We start from the raw sequence: 17977 nt of genomic DNA on the forward strand, positions 1-17977 counted from the left end.
CGTGTGAGTTTCCTAACCTCTTCTCTTCTCTAGCTCACTGCGTTAAGAGAAACAGTATATAATACGTGTTAAGCAACTGTTGATATTATGAGTAAGGCTTCTGGTCAGCAGTAGGCCATCAGTAGTTAACTTCTGGGGGGAGTCAGAAGTTGTGTGGGGATTTCTGACTATTGGTGGGGGGGGTTGGTGCACCTACTGCCCATGTTGTTCAAGGGTCAAATGTATATTTAAATTCTGTATTTTAAGTACCAAAGAAACTGGCTATATGGACTCCAGTTTACTGTAAAAATACAGTCTCTGTTAGCAGTGTTAATATGCTGTTTCTTAATTTATTAAAAACGCAGTAATTTAATACTCCACTTTAGTAATTCCACAGAGTAACCCAAAATTTGAAGTTAAAACATGGGTTCGTGAGAAGAGGCTGTCCTCAGTGAGAAACCCTTGGCATTTCGAGTGATAATATACAGAACTGGTGGATTCTGGAACAGATGATCTGGGTTTTAAATGATTTTACCACTCACTGTCTGGGTGGCCTTGACCAAGTTACTTAGTTTCCCTGGGTCTCCCTTTTACCCATCTGTAGAATGAATATAATAATGGCATCTGGTATTTCATAGGGCTTTTAAGAAAATCAAATCGGGTAGTACCTACAAGATACTTAGAACAGTTTTTGGCACATAGGAGAAATTGAGTGACTACTAGCTGTTACTCTTATCTGTGTTATTGTTACTCTGTTGATTCATTTACGAGATATTTATTCAATATCTGCCTTGTTCCTGGCATTGTTCTAGGTGCTGGGAATTCAGATGTGATCAAGATAGGGCATATTGTGCATTGGGTGTGATCCATTAATACTTCAATTTCATTGTCTGAGAAGTATCCTGACTGAAATAAATGTCATGGTTTGTTGGGGCACATTGGTGGGGAGGAGTTGGGTCCACTTGAAGGTTGAGTCTGCAGTCACAGAACTGGGGAGCAGTGTAGGGCTGGGAAAGAGCACAGAGAAAGGGCCCCGAGATGGAAAGGGCTTAGCCTGGTGAACAGTTAAAAAGTGAGCATGGCTGGATTGTTTATACATGAGTAGAGAGGGTAGGGGGCCTAATAGAGACAGGAAGCAGATGAGGCAGGTACGTGGGGTGGGGGGGGTTGTATAGAAAAATGACAAGCCATCTAATTCTCCTTAATTTACTGCTGAAGAAGCAGAAAGCCATGTGCCCTGAGCAGGGTCATGTAGAAAGTTAGTGATGGGGCTGGAACTAGAAGCTAAGTGTCCCATGTTCATATATGCATGTGTGTGTGTACATGTGTGTATATATACATACATGTGCACACACACATGTTTTAACTATTGAAGCATACGTATAAAAATTGCACACGTTACATAGAACAATTTTCTGTGAAGTTTCACAAAGTGAGCCCCCCTGTTACACGCCCCTCCTGCCCGTTACACCTCCCTGTTACACCCCTCCACTGTTCTATCCCGCAGAGGTAAATTGGTCCTGACCTCTGACACCACACATTAGTCCTGCCTGATTTTGAACTGCTATGAACTTTTGGATGGGAGTGTATGCTGTAGTAACTTCTTTCTGTCTGGCTTCTTGGCCTGCACACGTCTGAGATTCATGTGTGGGGGTGTGCGTGGCAGTAGTTGTTGCGTTCCCACTGCTCTGTAGTCTTTTACTGTCGGAATACGCGGAGGTTTCCAGTTTACTCGCCCACCGGAATACGCGGAGGTTTCCAGTTTACTCGCCCACCGGAAGTCCCTAAAGAGACAGGGTGTGTGTGTGTGTGTGTGTGTGTGTGTGTGTGTGTGATGAAAGATGGATTGTGATTCCTGTCGTTTATGTGTGCATGTTAATCTTGCTTGTCTTTTGTTTTTTTAACCAGTTGAAGTCTCTATGGAAACATTTCTTTTAGAGCCCACTTTGATACCAAGTGGCTATCCCTTGGTCACTTTGAAAATAAAATGCCTGGTTGAAACCCAGACTTGCATGACTAGAGATCACCCACTATGCCCCTTTGTTAAAGAGGTATTAATCATAAATGGAAATAGGTTGGATGAATTTGTCACGTTTTCAAATGGTGCTGATCATTGAGCTTTTCAGCCTTTTGAAATATTATCTAGGGTATTACATGCTTCCAGGAGGTCAAGGATGATTGGCTACTTAATTGGGCCAAATAGCCATCATTTATACTTGTTAAAATTAGGTCTCTTTAAATAAGTGATTGATTAATTGGATGTATGCCATTTTCATGTGTATTTCATTCAATTTTTTTTCTCTTTTTTTTTTTTTTTTTATATTTCAGATGATGTCGTGCCGTATTTTAAGACAGAGCCAGGCCTGCCGCAGATTCACCTGGAAGGCAACCGCCTTGTTCTCACTTGCCTCGCTGAAGGGAGCTGGCCTTTGGAGTTCAAGTGGATGCACAATGACAGTGAGCTCACCACCTACAGCAGCGAATATAAGTAATTGATTGCTTGAAAATAAGATTCCGTTTCAGGCTGATGTGTTTAGAGTATTTGCCTTTTGGGCCATAATAGCACAAGAGGTGAAAATATTTGATTGAATTTCTAATGCATTAGGATTAAAGGGATAGATTTAATTAGAATGTGATTTAATATTCTGATCGACATTGTATTTATACCTGGGAGGTGTATCATTATATTTGTAAAAGGAAGTCTGTTAGCGAAATTACCAGACTGAAAAAAGTTGTAGTTACAGAGGGATGCAGGTAACAGGTTTCGTGTGATAAATTTGCACTCTTGTGGCAATGGCCCCACCCGCCAGTGTCGTTCGTATTCAACGAGCATGAATATTTAGACAGAGATCTTTAAATCAGGAGCTTCTGGAGCTCTGAGTCGTCAACAGAAAATTTACCCGGCTAACTTTCAGAGTCAGGACAGGGAGGATGGAAGTGTGGGGGAGGGGCGTGAGCACAGCATCTCATCCAGCAAGGATGTTCACTCGAGTCCTGGGTGTGGCTGCAGTGAGCCCAACACGGGGCAGAGAACAAGTAGTGAGCGGGGACGAGGACGAGATGCAGCCACATGGGAGGTGTGGCTTCACCCAGCACCAGTGGCACCAGCTCATGAGCCTCCGTGTCTCCTTGTGGTGCCAAGGTCTTTCAGGTTCGAATCTCAGCTTTAGCTTCCGTTTCTGTGTGGGCTGGTTATACCAGATGCAACAGTTCTGAGGAGGATGGAGAACTAGTGACTTCCTAAAAAGTCCAAAAGGTCCCCAGATCAGTGCAATCAGCAATGTCATGCTCTTATTTATTAACTAAGAGAATTGGCTGTTCAGAGGTGTTTTAAATAGAGTAATGAGTTCTCAACGTGGGGCATAACCCATCACCTACTCTCTTGAAAAGTCAGAGGTTTGGGGCACCTGGTTGGCTCCGTCGGAATAGCATGTGACTCTTGATCGAGGGGTTGTGAGTTCAAGCCCCATGCTGGCTGTAGAGACTACTTAAATAAACTTAAAAAAATAAAAAAATAAAAGAGGGGCACCTGGGTGTCTAAGTCCATTAAGAGTTCGATGCCTGATTTTGGCCCAGGTCATGATCTCATAGTAGATCGAGCCCTCCTCAGGCTCTGCTTTGACAGCACAGAGCCTGCATGGGATTCTCTCTCTCCCCCTGTTCTCTTTCTTTCTTCCCCCCTCTCAAAATAAATAAGCTTAAAAAAATAAAAAGTTACCTGCTATTTACCTTTTGGGATGAGCACTGGGTGTTGTATGGAAACCAATTTGACAATAAATTTCATATATTGAAAATAAAATAAAATTGTAAGATTTCATATAAAAATCCACTCTCTGATCCCTGTTGACCAGTCAGAAGGCCTGGCCACTCAGCTCTGGCCTCCACAACCCTCCTCCCCCCCTCCCCCCTACAGAAGCAGGTGCTGGCCAGTGCTCCCCTTCAGGAAGGGCATAGCCCTTCTGGCTCTCAGTGCTCTGGTCCCCACATCATCTGTATGATGCCACACTTGCTTTGCTCAGTTCTCTTCTTCCCCTGCCCTTTGTAGACATAAGAGTTTGTGACCTCCTCTTTCATGATCAGGCCTGTACTGTCAGAGTATCTGCTGTTGTAGGAGCAATTTATTGTAATAGTTACGAGCATGTTGACATCAACAGACCCAGGTTTGAATCCCAGCTCACTACCAATTAGCATTAGCGGTGTGATCTCCTGCCAGCCACTTATCAGTTCCACTTTTAACGTCTGCGAAATGGGGCTGATCGTACCTCATTTGTCGTGTTGTGAGAGTTAAAAGGCTCTAATGTAGGTAAAACAGTGTATGTTCTGGCCCACAAGCAATCTGCTAATAAATCCTAGGTGATACTGTATATCATCATAATGAGACGTTAGGGTACTTGGTTTGTTAGGAGCGGCATAAGAAAGAAAAAGACAAAAAGTAAGCTTAGAAATGAGAAGCATGTGTGAGTAATGGGCTTTAACAGCAGGTGCCTTGAATTCGGATACTTCTATTCAATTTACTATTTGTGTGACTTTGGACAGGTTACCTAACCAATTTGATCTTGCTTTTCTCATCTGTAAAATGGGTATAATAAAACACAATTCAGAGGGTTCTCATAAAAATGAAATGACATAATGTTTTGTATGCCCCTGGGAGAAAGGGATGAAGTCTCAGAAGAACCCAGATTGTTCTTCCGTATAAAAAATAGTAATGTGGATGATCTATAATGATGGTGTTCAGACTGAGGTATGTGGTCATGGATAGTGGCAAAGGAATTGCTTTCTAGATGTTCAGTTTCCATATGTGTGTTTTCTGAGGTTGAGCTGACTGAGAACATGCCTTTTTGCAGACACCCGGGATTCTGCCCTTTTGTGCTGTTTCCCCCAGTTCGCCGAAGGAAGGCTCACTTTCCCCATCTGAGTCCTCCTGTGGAACTGCCTCTCAGGTGCAGGACGAGTGCCTAGGTCCAAATATTTGGCTTGAACAAAATGAGGGGCTCTTTTAAACAACCCCTGAAGAGCTACTTGGTCTCTAGTCTATACATATTCCTTTTAAGGAAAAGCAGGGCTCTAGAAATGGGATATTTTGACCATTCTTGGATTTTTAAAAAAAAAAAATTGAGGCATGTTGTATATAGGTAGGCAGCAAGAGCTGTACCATTTTTTTGAGACAACCCCACCATTTCCATTCTCCAACTGTCCTCAGAGAATATATTGTGCCTCAAGGGACGTGTAGTGAGAGCAAAGGAAAGAGCGCGTGCAAGTTAGATCTCCACGGCTGAGGGCACCTTGTCTTCTCCGGGCAGCATGCTCACAGCAGCGCCCCGGGGTGTGTCCACTTACACGTAGCAGAAGCAGAGTATTCCAGAGCTGTTGGAAAGAAGAAACAAGCTGTGAAATACTCTTTAATGAAGCACACTGTGTCTGCATTTCACCCTCCTCTGTAATGAGGCTGAAGGCTCAGTGGCACATTTCAAGGAGGAGGAGGAAGAAAGTTGTGTTTACTTCCATCAGATCCATGTTGTATCTTGATGTACGAAGAACATGCATGATAGGAAAGTTAGGGCTTTGTATTGTCTCAAACATTTATTCAGAAGACACTTTCATTAACTTCTGCAAAAAAGATGATTTGAGATTCTAAGTCCATATCCTTTTTCATTACTTTCCTGTGTTTTGATTGTTGCTATGCTTCAATCTCTTCTCTAGTTTATTTCCTTCTTCCGTGTACTCTTTAGATTTAAATGAACTGTATGCAAATATGTGGTCAGTACCTTCTCTTTGTTGTTAATTTCTATCCAATTTTATTTATTCTAATAGTAAATAACTTGCCATTCAGTGAAATAAAAAGTAATTGAAAAAAAAGCCAGCCACTATCCTCCCATTAAGAGACACATTTTCTAAGTTTTTAATGCTTAATAATTATATTTCAGAGTTTGTGATACATTTATTTTTTTTGATAAACTAATAATAATAGTTGCCGTGACCCTGTAATACAGAAGAATTTTTTTTAAGCACTTAGAATGTTTTGATCAAAGGACATCCTTTTTAAATTGCCATTTGTCTGTGTATTTTTATTTCAGAGAAGTATGATGGATAATCAAGAAGTATCTTTGAAGCATAACAATATATTACATAAGAATAAAATTCTATGGGATAAATAGACCTACTAATTAAGTTCAAAGAGTAAAAAGGAGCAGTATGAAGGTTCCTATCTGTTAAAGAGTTCATTATTAAAGAAGGGATGATGTGTTTCAAAATCATTATATTATTTATATTCCATTGGATCCATGTAAAACAGCGGTGTAATAGTTTTATTCTAAAATGCTAAACCACACACCATGCCACTATTATATGTGCAGCTGCTGAGACTTAGGGTAAAACAGTTCTGGTGTCCACTCGAAAATGTGCAAGGAGATGGAGGTTTTTTGGCGTTGCTCTTTGCACTAGAAATTTTACCTGTTAATTTGACACTCCCTGCATAATCCTCAGGAAGGCAAAGCATTGTGGGTCACTGAGGCAGGATTGCAGGGGCGGCTCATTATACGTGGACCATTACAATGGGGTAGATGCTTCCTTCCCATTTCCCTGGAAACTTAGTAGGAAGAAATGGGTGGTTCTAAAGCACCAACACTTTGGGAACAATGTGATAAATTATATTCTGTTCACTGAGGGCTTCAGACACCAAGATGGGCTGTCAAGGATCCATAGTATTTTGTCCTCCCTTTTTTCAAGAAATAAACGCTGTCCAAAAAGCTCATGCTCTTTTTTCAAATTACTCTTTCATCTACTTCCTTCCAATAAGCACCTTCAGCTGTCATATGTTAACCTTCATTAGACATTCTAAGTCTCAAATTGAAAAACATGGCTACTTTATGAAAATGGTAGTGGTTTTTTCTCTGAAATTGAGTCCCTCCCCCCCCCCTTTGATGTCAGTATGAAAATGCTAATCCTATAAAAGGAAAATAATATAAACTCAGCTTTTCCAGCTTTGACTGGAAATAGCATTTTCTTTGCTGCTTGTGTTACAAACTGCCCCCAAAATTTCAGTGAGTCGCAAATGTTATCCCATGGATGCTTATATCCACATTCAGGCATAGGTGATCCTGTAGCCACAATTGTAATAGTTAGGTCATTAAACCAGGTTTGCATAGCTGTCAAAGGCAGATGGGTCTCTTTTTTTTCCCCCCAGAAAGTATTTATTCTCAATTACTTTCTACTTGGAGATAAAAAATTACATTCGGATACAGGTAGATAGATGTCTAAGCCAATAATTTCTTAGTGCTAGGCGTACTATTCATTTTATACCAGGAAGAATAATTGGATACTGTGAAGTGCTAAAAATCTTGTATCTCCTTACGTGACCCGTCTCTGTGGTTCAGTTTCTGTGACAGTATAAACAATAGAAACTTGATGGATGATTCTTTTTTTTTTTTTATTCCAGTAAGAAAATAGGGGTGGTTAAGGACAAAGTAACTTTTTCTTATGTCTTATAAAAAGAAGAAAAATTTCACAGTATCAACAAAAATTTTTAAATATCTGGGAATAACCTTTATAAGAAGCTACACGAAGAAAAGTGGAAAGCCTCACTCGGAGACATAAAAGAGAATCCTAGATAGGAAATCTGCACAACGTAAAACTAGACAAAGTATAGGAAACAGTTGTACCCAAGACAGAAACCAGAAACAGAAACCAGAAACCAGAGACAGAAACCAAGCGAGCCCTCTGACTGGCCCAGCTTTTCTTCTGTGCCACGATTTCCAGGCTGTGGCTTTGGGTGGGGGGGTGCTAATACCCGGAGGACTCCTGAGTTGAAGAGATTGGAGAATCCAGAGGGATCAAGGCCGAGTGCCCGAGAAAGGGAATCTAGAGGTCTACAGCAGTTCTGTGTTGAGTGTTTGGCAGAATATTTATCAGCACGTTTGGTGAGGAGACTCCCCAAGGCCAGGGAAAGGGCTGCCCAGAAGTGATGGCCGTACTTCCCATGCTCGCCACAGGGCTGGGCAGAGGACCTGTTCTCACCAGCCATACCCCAAATTCTCATAATTTATGGGGTTATGGGATAGAGGATTCATAAGTATCTTCGGTCTGTAGTGGGAATTATTAGCCCTTGACCAAATGCAGTTCTGATCCTGCCTAAGATTTTATAAACAAGACCAGGAAGGATCAAACGACTTTCAAGTATCTTTGAAGCATCACAGAGCAAAGCCCAAGGATGTTTATAGGAATACAAAAATATCTAGCACCAAACAGGGTAAAATCCACAATGTCTAGAATGGAATCAAAGATTATTAGGCATGTAAAGAGGAAGGAAAGCATGACCCTTAAGGAGGACAAAAATCAATCTATTAATCTATCGAGCCAAAGCTGGCACACATGTTAGAATTAGCAGAGAAAGGCACTGAAACATCATAACTGTATTCCCTGTGATCAAAGCTAAATACATACAAGATGTTAAAAGGCCGAAATCAAACTCCTGAGGATGAAACCTGTGATATCTGAGATGAAAAACACACTGGATGGGAGAGTAGCAGAGTAGATGTTGCAGAAGAAAATGATAGTAAACTTAAAGATACAGCAATGGGATTATCCACAATGAAAGGCAGATACAAAAAAAAAAAAAAAAAAAGAATCAAACACAATGAAAAGAGCATTAGTGACTTACGGGACAACTTCAGAGAGTCTAATGTGAGTGTGTTTGGAATCCCAAAGGAGGCAGGAGTGGAAAAATAGTTGAAGAAATCAGATGGCAGATGTTCTCCAGTTGATGAAACCTACAGACCCCCCCCAGTGCGGGAAGCTCCTCTGGTCCCTGTAGTGGTGTTACTGGCCAGTGCAATAAGGAAGAAAAATACAAAAGAAATAGCATCTAGATTGTAAGACATAAAAATGTCTTTTATGGAAGGTCTTTTATTTCTATATCATCTATGTAGAAAATGTGACATTATCTATAAACGAGCTGCTAAAACTAGTAAGTGGGCTTAGCAGTGTTCCAAGACGTGAGATCAGTGTTCAGAAATCTTCAGACCCTGAGACAAAGCAGCTAATTAGGCTTCATTACTACACCATGGGAAAGACTCCTCTACATGTTTTTTGTTTTGTTTTGCTTTTGATCTGCTGTGTCCCCCAGTCACCAAGAGGAAAGGTCTGTTTAACAGAACTCTTCCGTTAGGTGACATGTGATGACCCACTGGTTTCTCCATCATCTCACTGAACTGAGCGCGACACCCACCCGTGTCTTTGCGCAAGGGCGTGGTGCCCCCAGCTGTCTGGTTTCAGTTTTCCCGACTTGGTTTATAGTCACTCTTTTCTGCTGCTTAATTCTCCACTGGTCCTGTCCTCTTTGAACTGCCCAGCTCACAATAATCACAGTTATATTTTGGCTCAAATGAACGAGTCTTACACAGTTTGGCTCCGAGAAGTAGAATCCCTTATAGGCCCATGCTGTTTACAGCTCTGGGTCCTAAGATCTCCTTAACGTATTTCAGTCTGGGGTTTTCATTTCAGTATTTTGCTTGTGAAAGAAGCCAGCTATAGACTCATTCCACTTGTGATTATTATTTTTTAATGTCACATAGGAAATTTATAAAAAATAGAATTGAAAGTCTAATTATTTATCATCTCCTCTCACAAAAGGAGAATGAAAGTAATCCCAAGAAAGGTATAAGTGGCTTACGGTTTTTGTTTTTTTTTTTCATAACCTTTTTTTCCCACTTTGAATAAGATTGGGCTTTGGGCCAAGATAGGAAAGTTTATTATAGAACTTGGTTGTTTATTTTCATGCAAAATAGATATTTTTATACCAGCATAAAAAAATTAAATTGTGGGGGATAGTCTTATCTGAAGTGCCCTGAAATGAATATACACCCCCATTCAAAGAAAAGAGCCTCATATCTAGTTTTTTTTTTCTTTTTTTAATGTTTGTTTATTTTTGAGAGAGAGAAAGAGTGCGAGCAGGGGCAGGGCAGAGAGAGAGGGAGACACAGAATCCGACGGCACAGAGCCTGGTGTGAGGCTCAAACTCGCAAACTGTGAGATCATGACCTGAACCAAAGTCCAATGCTTAACTGACTGAGCTATGCCAGCGCCCTGTGCCTTAGATCTAGTTTTAATGGGCATGAGAGTTCTGTTTTGTGAATTATGTCACCTGACTTCAGGGGGAGAAGTGCGGATGTGCCTTCGCTATTCTGAACCACGGTGGGACTGTTAGACCTGTGTCCTTAGAGTAGCTCGTTGTTGTTGGAAGAACCGCTCAACAGTAAGTAGCCAGTCTACAGCCAGGCAGCATTTTGTCAGACACTTTCTAAGCTTTTAGCGCTGCACATTCAGGAAAACTCAGAACAGGTTTATCTGTCCCAGTTTTGGGGGGATTGTTTATCACCTAATGGTTCTTAGTGGTTTGCCAGGAAGCCATGAGTTCTAAAAGAGAGGATTCCAAGAGGCATTATTTAGGCTTTTCTCTGGCCACGGTGAGTGCCTGGTAACGTGAAAAGATTTTCCAGCCGCGGTTATTTTGGCTGTGCTCTGGAGGGTAGGCCTTGGGGGGTTCTAGGACGAGCCACAGGGGCAAACTCTCTCCGACGGAAATGGAAAAGGAAGTTGTTGCCTGGACGCCGGGTTGGTCCCTGAACCACCGGCAGACTGAAGGAGCCTTCATAGCCAAATCGGCCCGGGAGCCGTTCCCCCCGGGGCTCCTGCCGCTGGTCCCACTGGGCCCGGGATGCCGTTGTTGGAGCCTCTGCCCCGACTGGCACTGGACACCACGCTGTGCCCCTGGTCCCGGGCTCTGCTGAGCCCCGGCACCGATGCCATCCGACCGCTTCTCCGTTAGCCCCACTTCTCAGCCTCAGGTCTAAAGACCCAGAGTACGTGTGTTCAGGGGTCTGCCTCCACTGAGACCCACGGAGTGGAAAATTCTCCGAACACAGGACAGTGCTCTAGATCCTAAGCAGCCCAAACCAGGTCACACATTCACTCCAGGCAGGGCTAGTCAGGCCATTGTTTACGGGCCGAACTGGAGCTCAGGTTGCTTGTTAGAGAAACCCTGAGGTGGTTCATGTGGCCCATCCTGAGAGGCAGCTCAGAACTGAGGTATTCTCCTACTTGAGCAGAAATGGACGTTTAAACCCTTGGTTTTGTTGTGATTTTGTGCTTGATTTTCTTTAATTTGCTCTTCCTGATAACGAACTGGCCCTGGAAAATGTTCTGTTAGTCTAGTAGAGACTCTGCCTTTATCCAGTGAATACAAACATTCCCTGCTGTGTTTATTTGAAATAGGAGCAGGCATTTTCTATATTTTGGTGGCATATGGTGCTAAGATTTTATCATACTTTCTTCTAAAGAGCCAGGAAACTTTCTCTGCTTAAAAATGTGTGTTTATAAACAATGGGCTTGCAGTGAATATTCCCATCTGTTAGGTGAACATAATTTGTGTAGGAATTCCTGTAATAGGTGGAGTACTTTGCAACTTTTTGTATATTTTTTCCCTGGTGAGACATGAGACTAAAGAGTTGGTACGGAACAGCATATGCCTAATACTCAATTTTGTATCTGCTCCTCCCTGTGGTTTGAAAACACTGCTATTTTCATGCATTAGTACATACGATTACTGTAGAAATTCATAAGAATTTAAAATCTATTTAGGACCCCGCAAGAGAGAGAAAAAGGAATGGATAACAATTATATAATCGCGGACATGTTGCAGAGGTGACACTGTGCGTGTGGTTTTTTTCAAACACGTGCTCCTGTGACTCGTGTTATTTCATTTCAAAACACCCATGTTGGCTTTGTGTCAACTTAATCTCAAAACCCCTCCTTATTATAATCACAGTTATGTAACCATCAAAGCTGCTCATCCTTCCAGTCTTGACTTGTCATTTAAATAAATGGCGTTGACTCTTTGTGTTCAGTTTGATCTTACTCTGATTATCCACACTAATTAATTTTGTGTTTGAGATGAGCCATTCCTCAGAATAGAATAAAATTTTGAAGATTAAAACTCAGCGATATTTTTTCATAAAAGATTTTATTAATCTTGTCATGGGACTGTCAAGATGGTTATCAGAGGGAAAACATACTTTGATTAATATTTGCTTAGTGCTGAATTACCTATATTGTCCAAGTGTTTTATTCACTTAAAAATTAGGCCTTTAAGTTCCTTTTTCAGGTTGACTAATTGGACATACTTGAATAAAAAGTTGAGCAATCAGTTGAATATAAGTGATTTCAAGCTATGCTTAGGAACTGAGCCAAGAAAGCCTACCATACGTGGTGCTTTGTACCTGAGTTTTAAAAGTTTCTGGTTATCCTTTGTTAGGAGAAATAGTTTTAAATTGATGATAATTATGTACGGAACCTCTCTGTAATGAAGGATAGCATCACTCAGTTTTCTCTTTTTCGGAAGATAGGCTACCTTTAAGACTGGGTTTTAGCTCTCTGTTTTCTTTTTTGTAGTACGCACCTTCCCATGTGTACGAAGTAGCCAGGACTCAGCCTCATTCTTGGTTTGTTTGTGATCATGGCCTAGAAACCAGTTAGTGTACTCTCTCAGGTATTGTGAAAGGTTGGGGCTCCAGAGCTGTAAAACTCACTTCAAGTGATCCTTGGTTATAAATCTTACTTGCTTATGGATTTCAAAACATCCTCAGTTATAAAACTAACCATAAACCTAAAGCAGGGCTTTTATGGAAACTGTATCTTCTAAGTACATTTTTTTTCTACTATGAAATGTTACTGAAGTTTTTAGAAAGACTTTGATTTGAAGGATGACGATTGCTTACAGCCACGACAATGGAAAATACAAGTGAAACCACCTTTCACTTATCCAAAATGTTTTTAAAGTTAATGTCAGACTGTGTGTGGGGAAGTGGGCAAAGGAAGTGTGTGAATTATGTTGGGGGGGGTGGTCTGCAACACTGAGTGTCCCTGCTCTCTGCCTCGATGACACCCGTGTCTCATCCTGAAAGTGTTGCTTGAATTTTTACATAGAGTGACACAACACATTATATAAAGATGGTTTCCAGTTCTAGAAATAACTTTTAGAAATTCTGACAGAATTATAACACTTTTTGTTGAAAGGTCTCGTTTACATGTAATGACCTTCAGCTGTTTCACATTTGTTATGTGTTCAGCTAGTTGTGCGTGATAAGTACTCCATGCATGGCATCGTGCTGGGTGCCAGGGCACAGTCATGAACCAGGCAGGTCTAGAGGCTGGTTGCTTGTGCCACTGACCGCCTAGCTGGGGAGACAGACATCGATTATGTAATGTCACAAGTAATTTGCATTTGGGGTAAGCGTGTTGGCCACGGAAGGATTGCATAGACGGTTCACCAAAAATGCTTGTTGAACACTTGCAACATGTGGTTCCAGAACTGCTCTAGACACAGAACCATTAATACTTCTTTTTGGTGTTTGGCAGGTACATCATCCCGTCCTTACAGAGGCTTGACGCTGGGTTTTACCGCTGTGTGGTGCGAAACAGGATGGGAGCTCTCTTGCAGAGAAGATCAGAAGTTCAAGTTGCATGTATGTGTGCATTGGAAAAGTCCCCAAGTGATGAATCACAGAAACAGAGTGTCTGTGGGGAATGCCGATCAAAATCACCGTTACCTGTTGTGGGAATTGAGACTGTGTCTTAGATTCTCTTTGGGATAGGGTCATTGCTAAAATTTGTTGGGAGACAGGTAGCCAGTGTAGCTGGCCCAGTGATGGTGATGGGGCTAATGAGGCAAATAGCACTTGTGTAAAATTCACCCGTCAGGGGCTCTGTCAGGCACTGTGGAGGACAAAAAGACATAAAAAATGAAAAGGATGCCTTCTCTTTTATGAATTAGCTGCTCATGGCTTTTATTATCATTGTTATGTTCAGATTCAAATGTTTTTCAAATAAAAAATTAAACCCAATTAGATAAAATTTCTTCAGTTCATAATTAGTTCTTTCCAGCAATTTGTTTAGAAATCCTTTAGCTCCACGATAAAAAGTACACGGATAGTAATGTCCTAGACGGTATTACTGTCTAGGTATTACTGTTGGGGACCTGATGCATTCTCTGTGGGCAGGACTCATTTTAGAGAATGCGGCTTCTGAAAGTAACTGAAGGGGAGATCCCAGAATGCAGGGAGTTTGCACGTCCTTAGCAGGAATTGGAGAGACAAGCTGGTCTGCACAAAGCACTTAATACTTTTCTAGTCCAAAACCTGGCAAGGTAGAGTCCTTCTAAAACGGCCTGTCAGCTTTATTACATTTTGAATTTACTACCGAAATGTCTCTTCATTTAAAAGAAAGCAGAAATTGTTATGCTACTTTAAATTACGTATTAATACGTTATAATGGATTTGAGAGAACTCGAGAGTTCCTAAACTGGGCTGTGCCAACCAAAAAAGACACTATTTTCTCTTTGTTATTTTGACCACAGGTAAGGCCTATAGTTTTCAGTGTCACTGTATCAAAGAAAACAATTTCTAGTTACTCGTCTATTCTGTCTCTACACGTTTAGTTATGTTTTTAATTACTAGGAAGGCTTAACTTTTCTGAATTGTGGTGAAGTCACTCAGCTAAATCTTACTGCAGGATAATTTGGAACTTGTATTCAATTGAATAATTGAAAACATAATTAATAAATATGAATTTCAGTTCAATACCCCAAACATATTTGAATAAGTTAACAGCTTGGAATTTATGGTAATGTATTAAATTCTATTGAATAAAATTAAATTTTGGACTTTTTCTTCGTTAATTATTTATATCCTTGTTTCTAGAAATTTATCTTTGGCTCTTAGATTTTTTTCTTTCTTTTCTCTTCCTTTTTGTTAACGAGCTTCACTTTAAAAATAACTGTGGGGGCACCTGGGTGGCGCAGTCGGTTAAGCGTCCGACTTCAGCCAGGTCACGATCTCGCGGTCCGTGAGTTCGAGCCCCGCGTCAGGCTCTGGGCTGATGTCTCATAGCCTGGAGCCTGTTTCCGATTCTGTGTCTCCCTCTCTCTCTGCCCCTCCCCTGCTCATGCTCTGTCTCTCTCTGTCCCAAAAATAAATAAACGTTGAAAAAAAAAAATTAAAAAAAAAAAAATAACTGTGACTGTTCACCTCATCTGTTTCATCTCCTAGAATATTAAATGCTGTTTATTACATAGGAAATAATTTCCTCTGAATAAAAATTCCATTGATAATATAGATTTGCTATGGACTATGCCAAATTAAATACATTGAGACAAAAAGCATATAAGTCAAATCTGTGTGTATACACATGTATCTCTCTAATCCTAACATAGACATTTTTCAAAAGTTTCAAATGTTACTAATTTAAAAATTGGTGTCCTCTGCCCACATTCTAATGACTTCGTTTTTTCCTGTGACCCCATTTCTTAAAAATGTTAAGCAGTAGCACAAGAGGCTGCAACAGAGCCTACCTGTCCCTAATTAAGTCAACAGTATTGGGGTTTGGAGAACCCTGTAAAAACAAGTTTGTGGTTGAAAAAAAAAATCTCTCTTCCAAAAGATCTGTTAGGGAGACAGTCACCCCAGCAACGGAAAGAAGGAGAAAGTGAACCGGGCAGTGGTGGTTGCCTGGGTGGAACTAGCTTGAGAAACTGGGGAGTTGGCGGATAGCTAAGGGAGACTCTAAGGTCTCTGTGGCGGTAGGATGCTTCTCCATAGTTTATTCCAGAATTCAAATCAGTTGCAAACATTTCATCGCGTTGTTGCAGCGACAGAGACCACGAAGTTCTGCTGATGAATGCATTTCGTGGGCACCTTGGAGGCGCGTGGCTTTGCCTCCCGCTTCACTTCCCCACCAGATCTGCCCTCGTCAGCACTGCTGCTCAGTCTCTTCTTGTCTTATAGTTTAATTAAAGCACCGGTGGTGACTTTGCTGTAATACATAGTTATTTCCATCTTGGACCCTCCACCGCCCCCCCAACACACACACACACACCAAGTAGTTTTCTAGAACTCAAAGGGTCTGATTTTTCTCTGCAGATATGGGAAATTTCATGGATACGGACCAGAGGAAAACGGTTTCTCAAGGACACGCAGCAGTTCTCGACTTCCTGCCCATCAGCAGCTGCCCCAGACCGCAGGTGACGTGGTTTAGAGAAGGGCACAAGATCGTTCCCAGCAGCAGAATGTAAGTTGCTCCAACTTTAAAATACAACTCTTCGCGCTTGTTGGCACCATTTATGTATCATTTAATGAAGTTCACTGTATCGATTAAGCCCTGAGAAGAGTGATGTGGCCTCGTAGTCCTTCCCCAGGTCGTGGTGAGTGGCTCTTTGAGGACCTGGTGGGGAAATGTTTTGGCAGTTTGAGGAAATTGTCATCCGTGAAGTTAGTCTGCAGAGTGCCGCCCGCCCTGAGTAAAGCATCCTTACTTGGTCGTTGTGGTCCGTTTTTCCCTTTCTGGATGCGCTTTTTAAGATATTGTCGTCCCTGAGTTGTTTAGCTCTGAGTGCTAATTTAATGAGTGCCGGTATTTACTTAGAGAGCTGTGGGGGTTTTTTCCCTCTTTTTACTGAACCATGTTCGATACCACTTTCTCTGACGATAAAACAGTAATTACTGCTTATTTCTCTTTATCCTTTTATCCTGCCGTGACAGTTTTATTTCCCTTCGTCTAATTAGTGGTTCGGCATCTATTGCAGAATACTGCTTTGTGATTAGTTAAGCATTATTTCAAGGTGTTCCTGCCTATTCCGCATTCAAGGTATTTATCTAATGCCAAACAGATTTTCTTCATTTAGAGCTTTAAGTGATTAAAAGAGAACATTTCATATGTATTTCATAAGTGGGCATTTTCCAATACAATTTAAAGTTAGTATACCAAATATAAACACTGCAGGGATGAGCATTTCTGAAAGAATCCTGAAATGCTATAAGCTTGGGCTAAAAGTCAAGTACTTACACCATCAGATGGTTGCACTCATACAAAGATTCATGAGAAGAAAATGCTTTTTTTTATTCTGTTCTTTCCAAAAAGGATATATATGTATATGTGTGTGTGTGTATATATATATGTATGTATGTATGTGTATGTATATATATATATATATATATATATATATATATATATATATATATATATATAAAATACACAGTTTGCTGAGTAGGTTTTAAATGTAACTCTGAAAGTCACTGTGGGGTGTAGACTTGCTTTCTCTCCTGCCTGCCCATCCACGGGATCCCTTCTCTAGTCCAGCTGTCATGCTCTCCCAGCCGGGCATCTGAACCTGCTTGACCTTAGGCCATTCTGAATCCCATTTAACAAATGTTTCTTACTCTTGTTATTGGAAACAGGAAGACTGTTGAAGTGTATAAACACAACATTTAAAAATGCTAATGGGGCATCTGAGTGGTCAGTCAGTTAAGCATCAGACTCTTGATCTTAGCTCAGGTCTTGATGTCACAGTTCCTGAGTTCAAGCCCCTCATCCGTCTCTGTGCTGACAGTTGGGAGCCTGCTTTGGATTCTGTTCTCCCTTTCTCTCTCCCCCTTACCCACTCAAGCTCTGTATCTGTCTGTCTCTCTCTCAAAAATAAATGAACATTAAACAAATTTTTTTAAATGAAAAAAAATGTTAGTAAAAATTCTAATTACCTTAGAAAATGGGAACCTGCTTTCCTTTTTCCTTATTTTGGGAAGAGTTGCTTGTGTGTCCAACTTTATATTGCTTCCATTGATAGCAAATGCCTCTTCAGGTCGGTGAAACGAAGAACGGGGATCAATTTTTCATTCTTTTAGAAACCTGTTAGGTTGACCACAAGGCAGCTGAGATGGACTCCGGCAAAATATTCTGGGGAGTTCTAGCATTGAGCCCAGCATGGCTGGGCCAGTTTGGGAAGAATGCTGGGGAAGAGGAGGTGTGAGGGAGGATGAGGGGATCAAATTAAGCTTCTCCAACCCTGGAGCTTCCCTTCATGTCCATGGGGGCACGGCCCACGGTGGTCGCCGTCTGGCAATTCGTTTTTGACTTGTGGTCTAGGTGTCGGCATTTATTCGAGAAGTATGAAAGG

The 17977-nt window shown here is 41.2% G+C and overlaps 1 protein-coding gene across 2 annotated transcripts in view; it reads left to right on the forward strand.

The window, feature by feature from the left end:
* The window catches only part of SDK1 (sidekick cell adhesion molecule 1), a 597942-nt gene that overhangs the window by 66041 nt on the left and 513924 nt on the right, over positions 1–17977 (forward strand). For both annotated transcript variants that reach the window (XM_047838939.1, XM_047838940.1), the window contains exons 2-4: positions 2308–2467; positions 13390–13496; positions 15948–16095. In XM_047838939.1, coding sequence (XP_047694895.1) covers positions 2308–2467; positions 13390–13496; positions 15948–16095 — 415 coding nt within the window. The remainder of the gene's footprint in view (positions 1–2307; positions 2468–13389; positions 13497–15947; positions 16096–17977) is intronic.

This window comes from Prionailurus viverrinus, chromosome E3, assembly GCF_022837055.1.
Source record: "Prionailurus viverrinus isolate Anna chromosome E3, UM_Priviv_1.0, whole genome shotgun sequence".
Classification (NCBI taxonomy): Eukaryota; Metazoa; Chordata; class Mammalia; order Carnivora; family Felidae; genus Prionailurus; species Prionailurus viverrinus.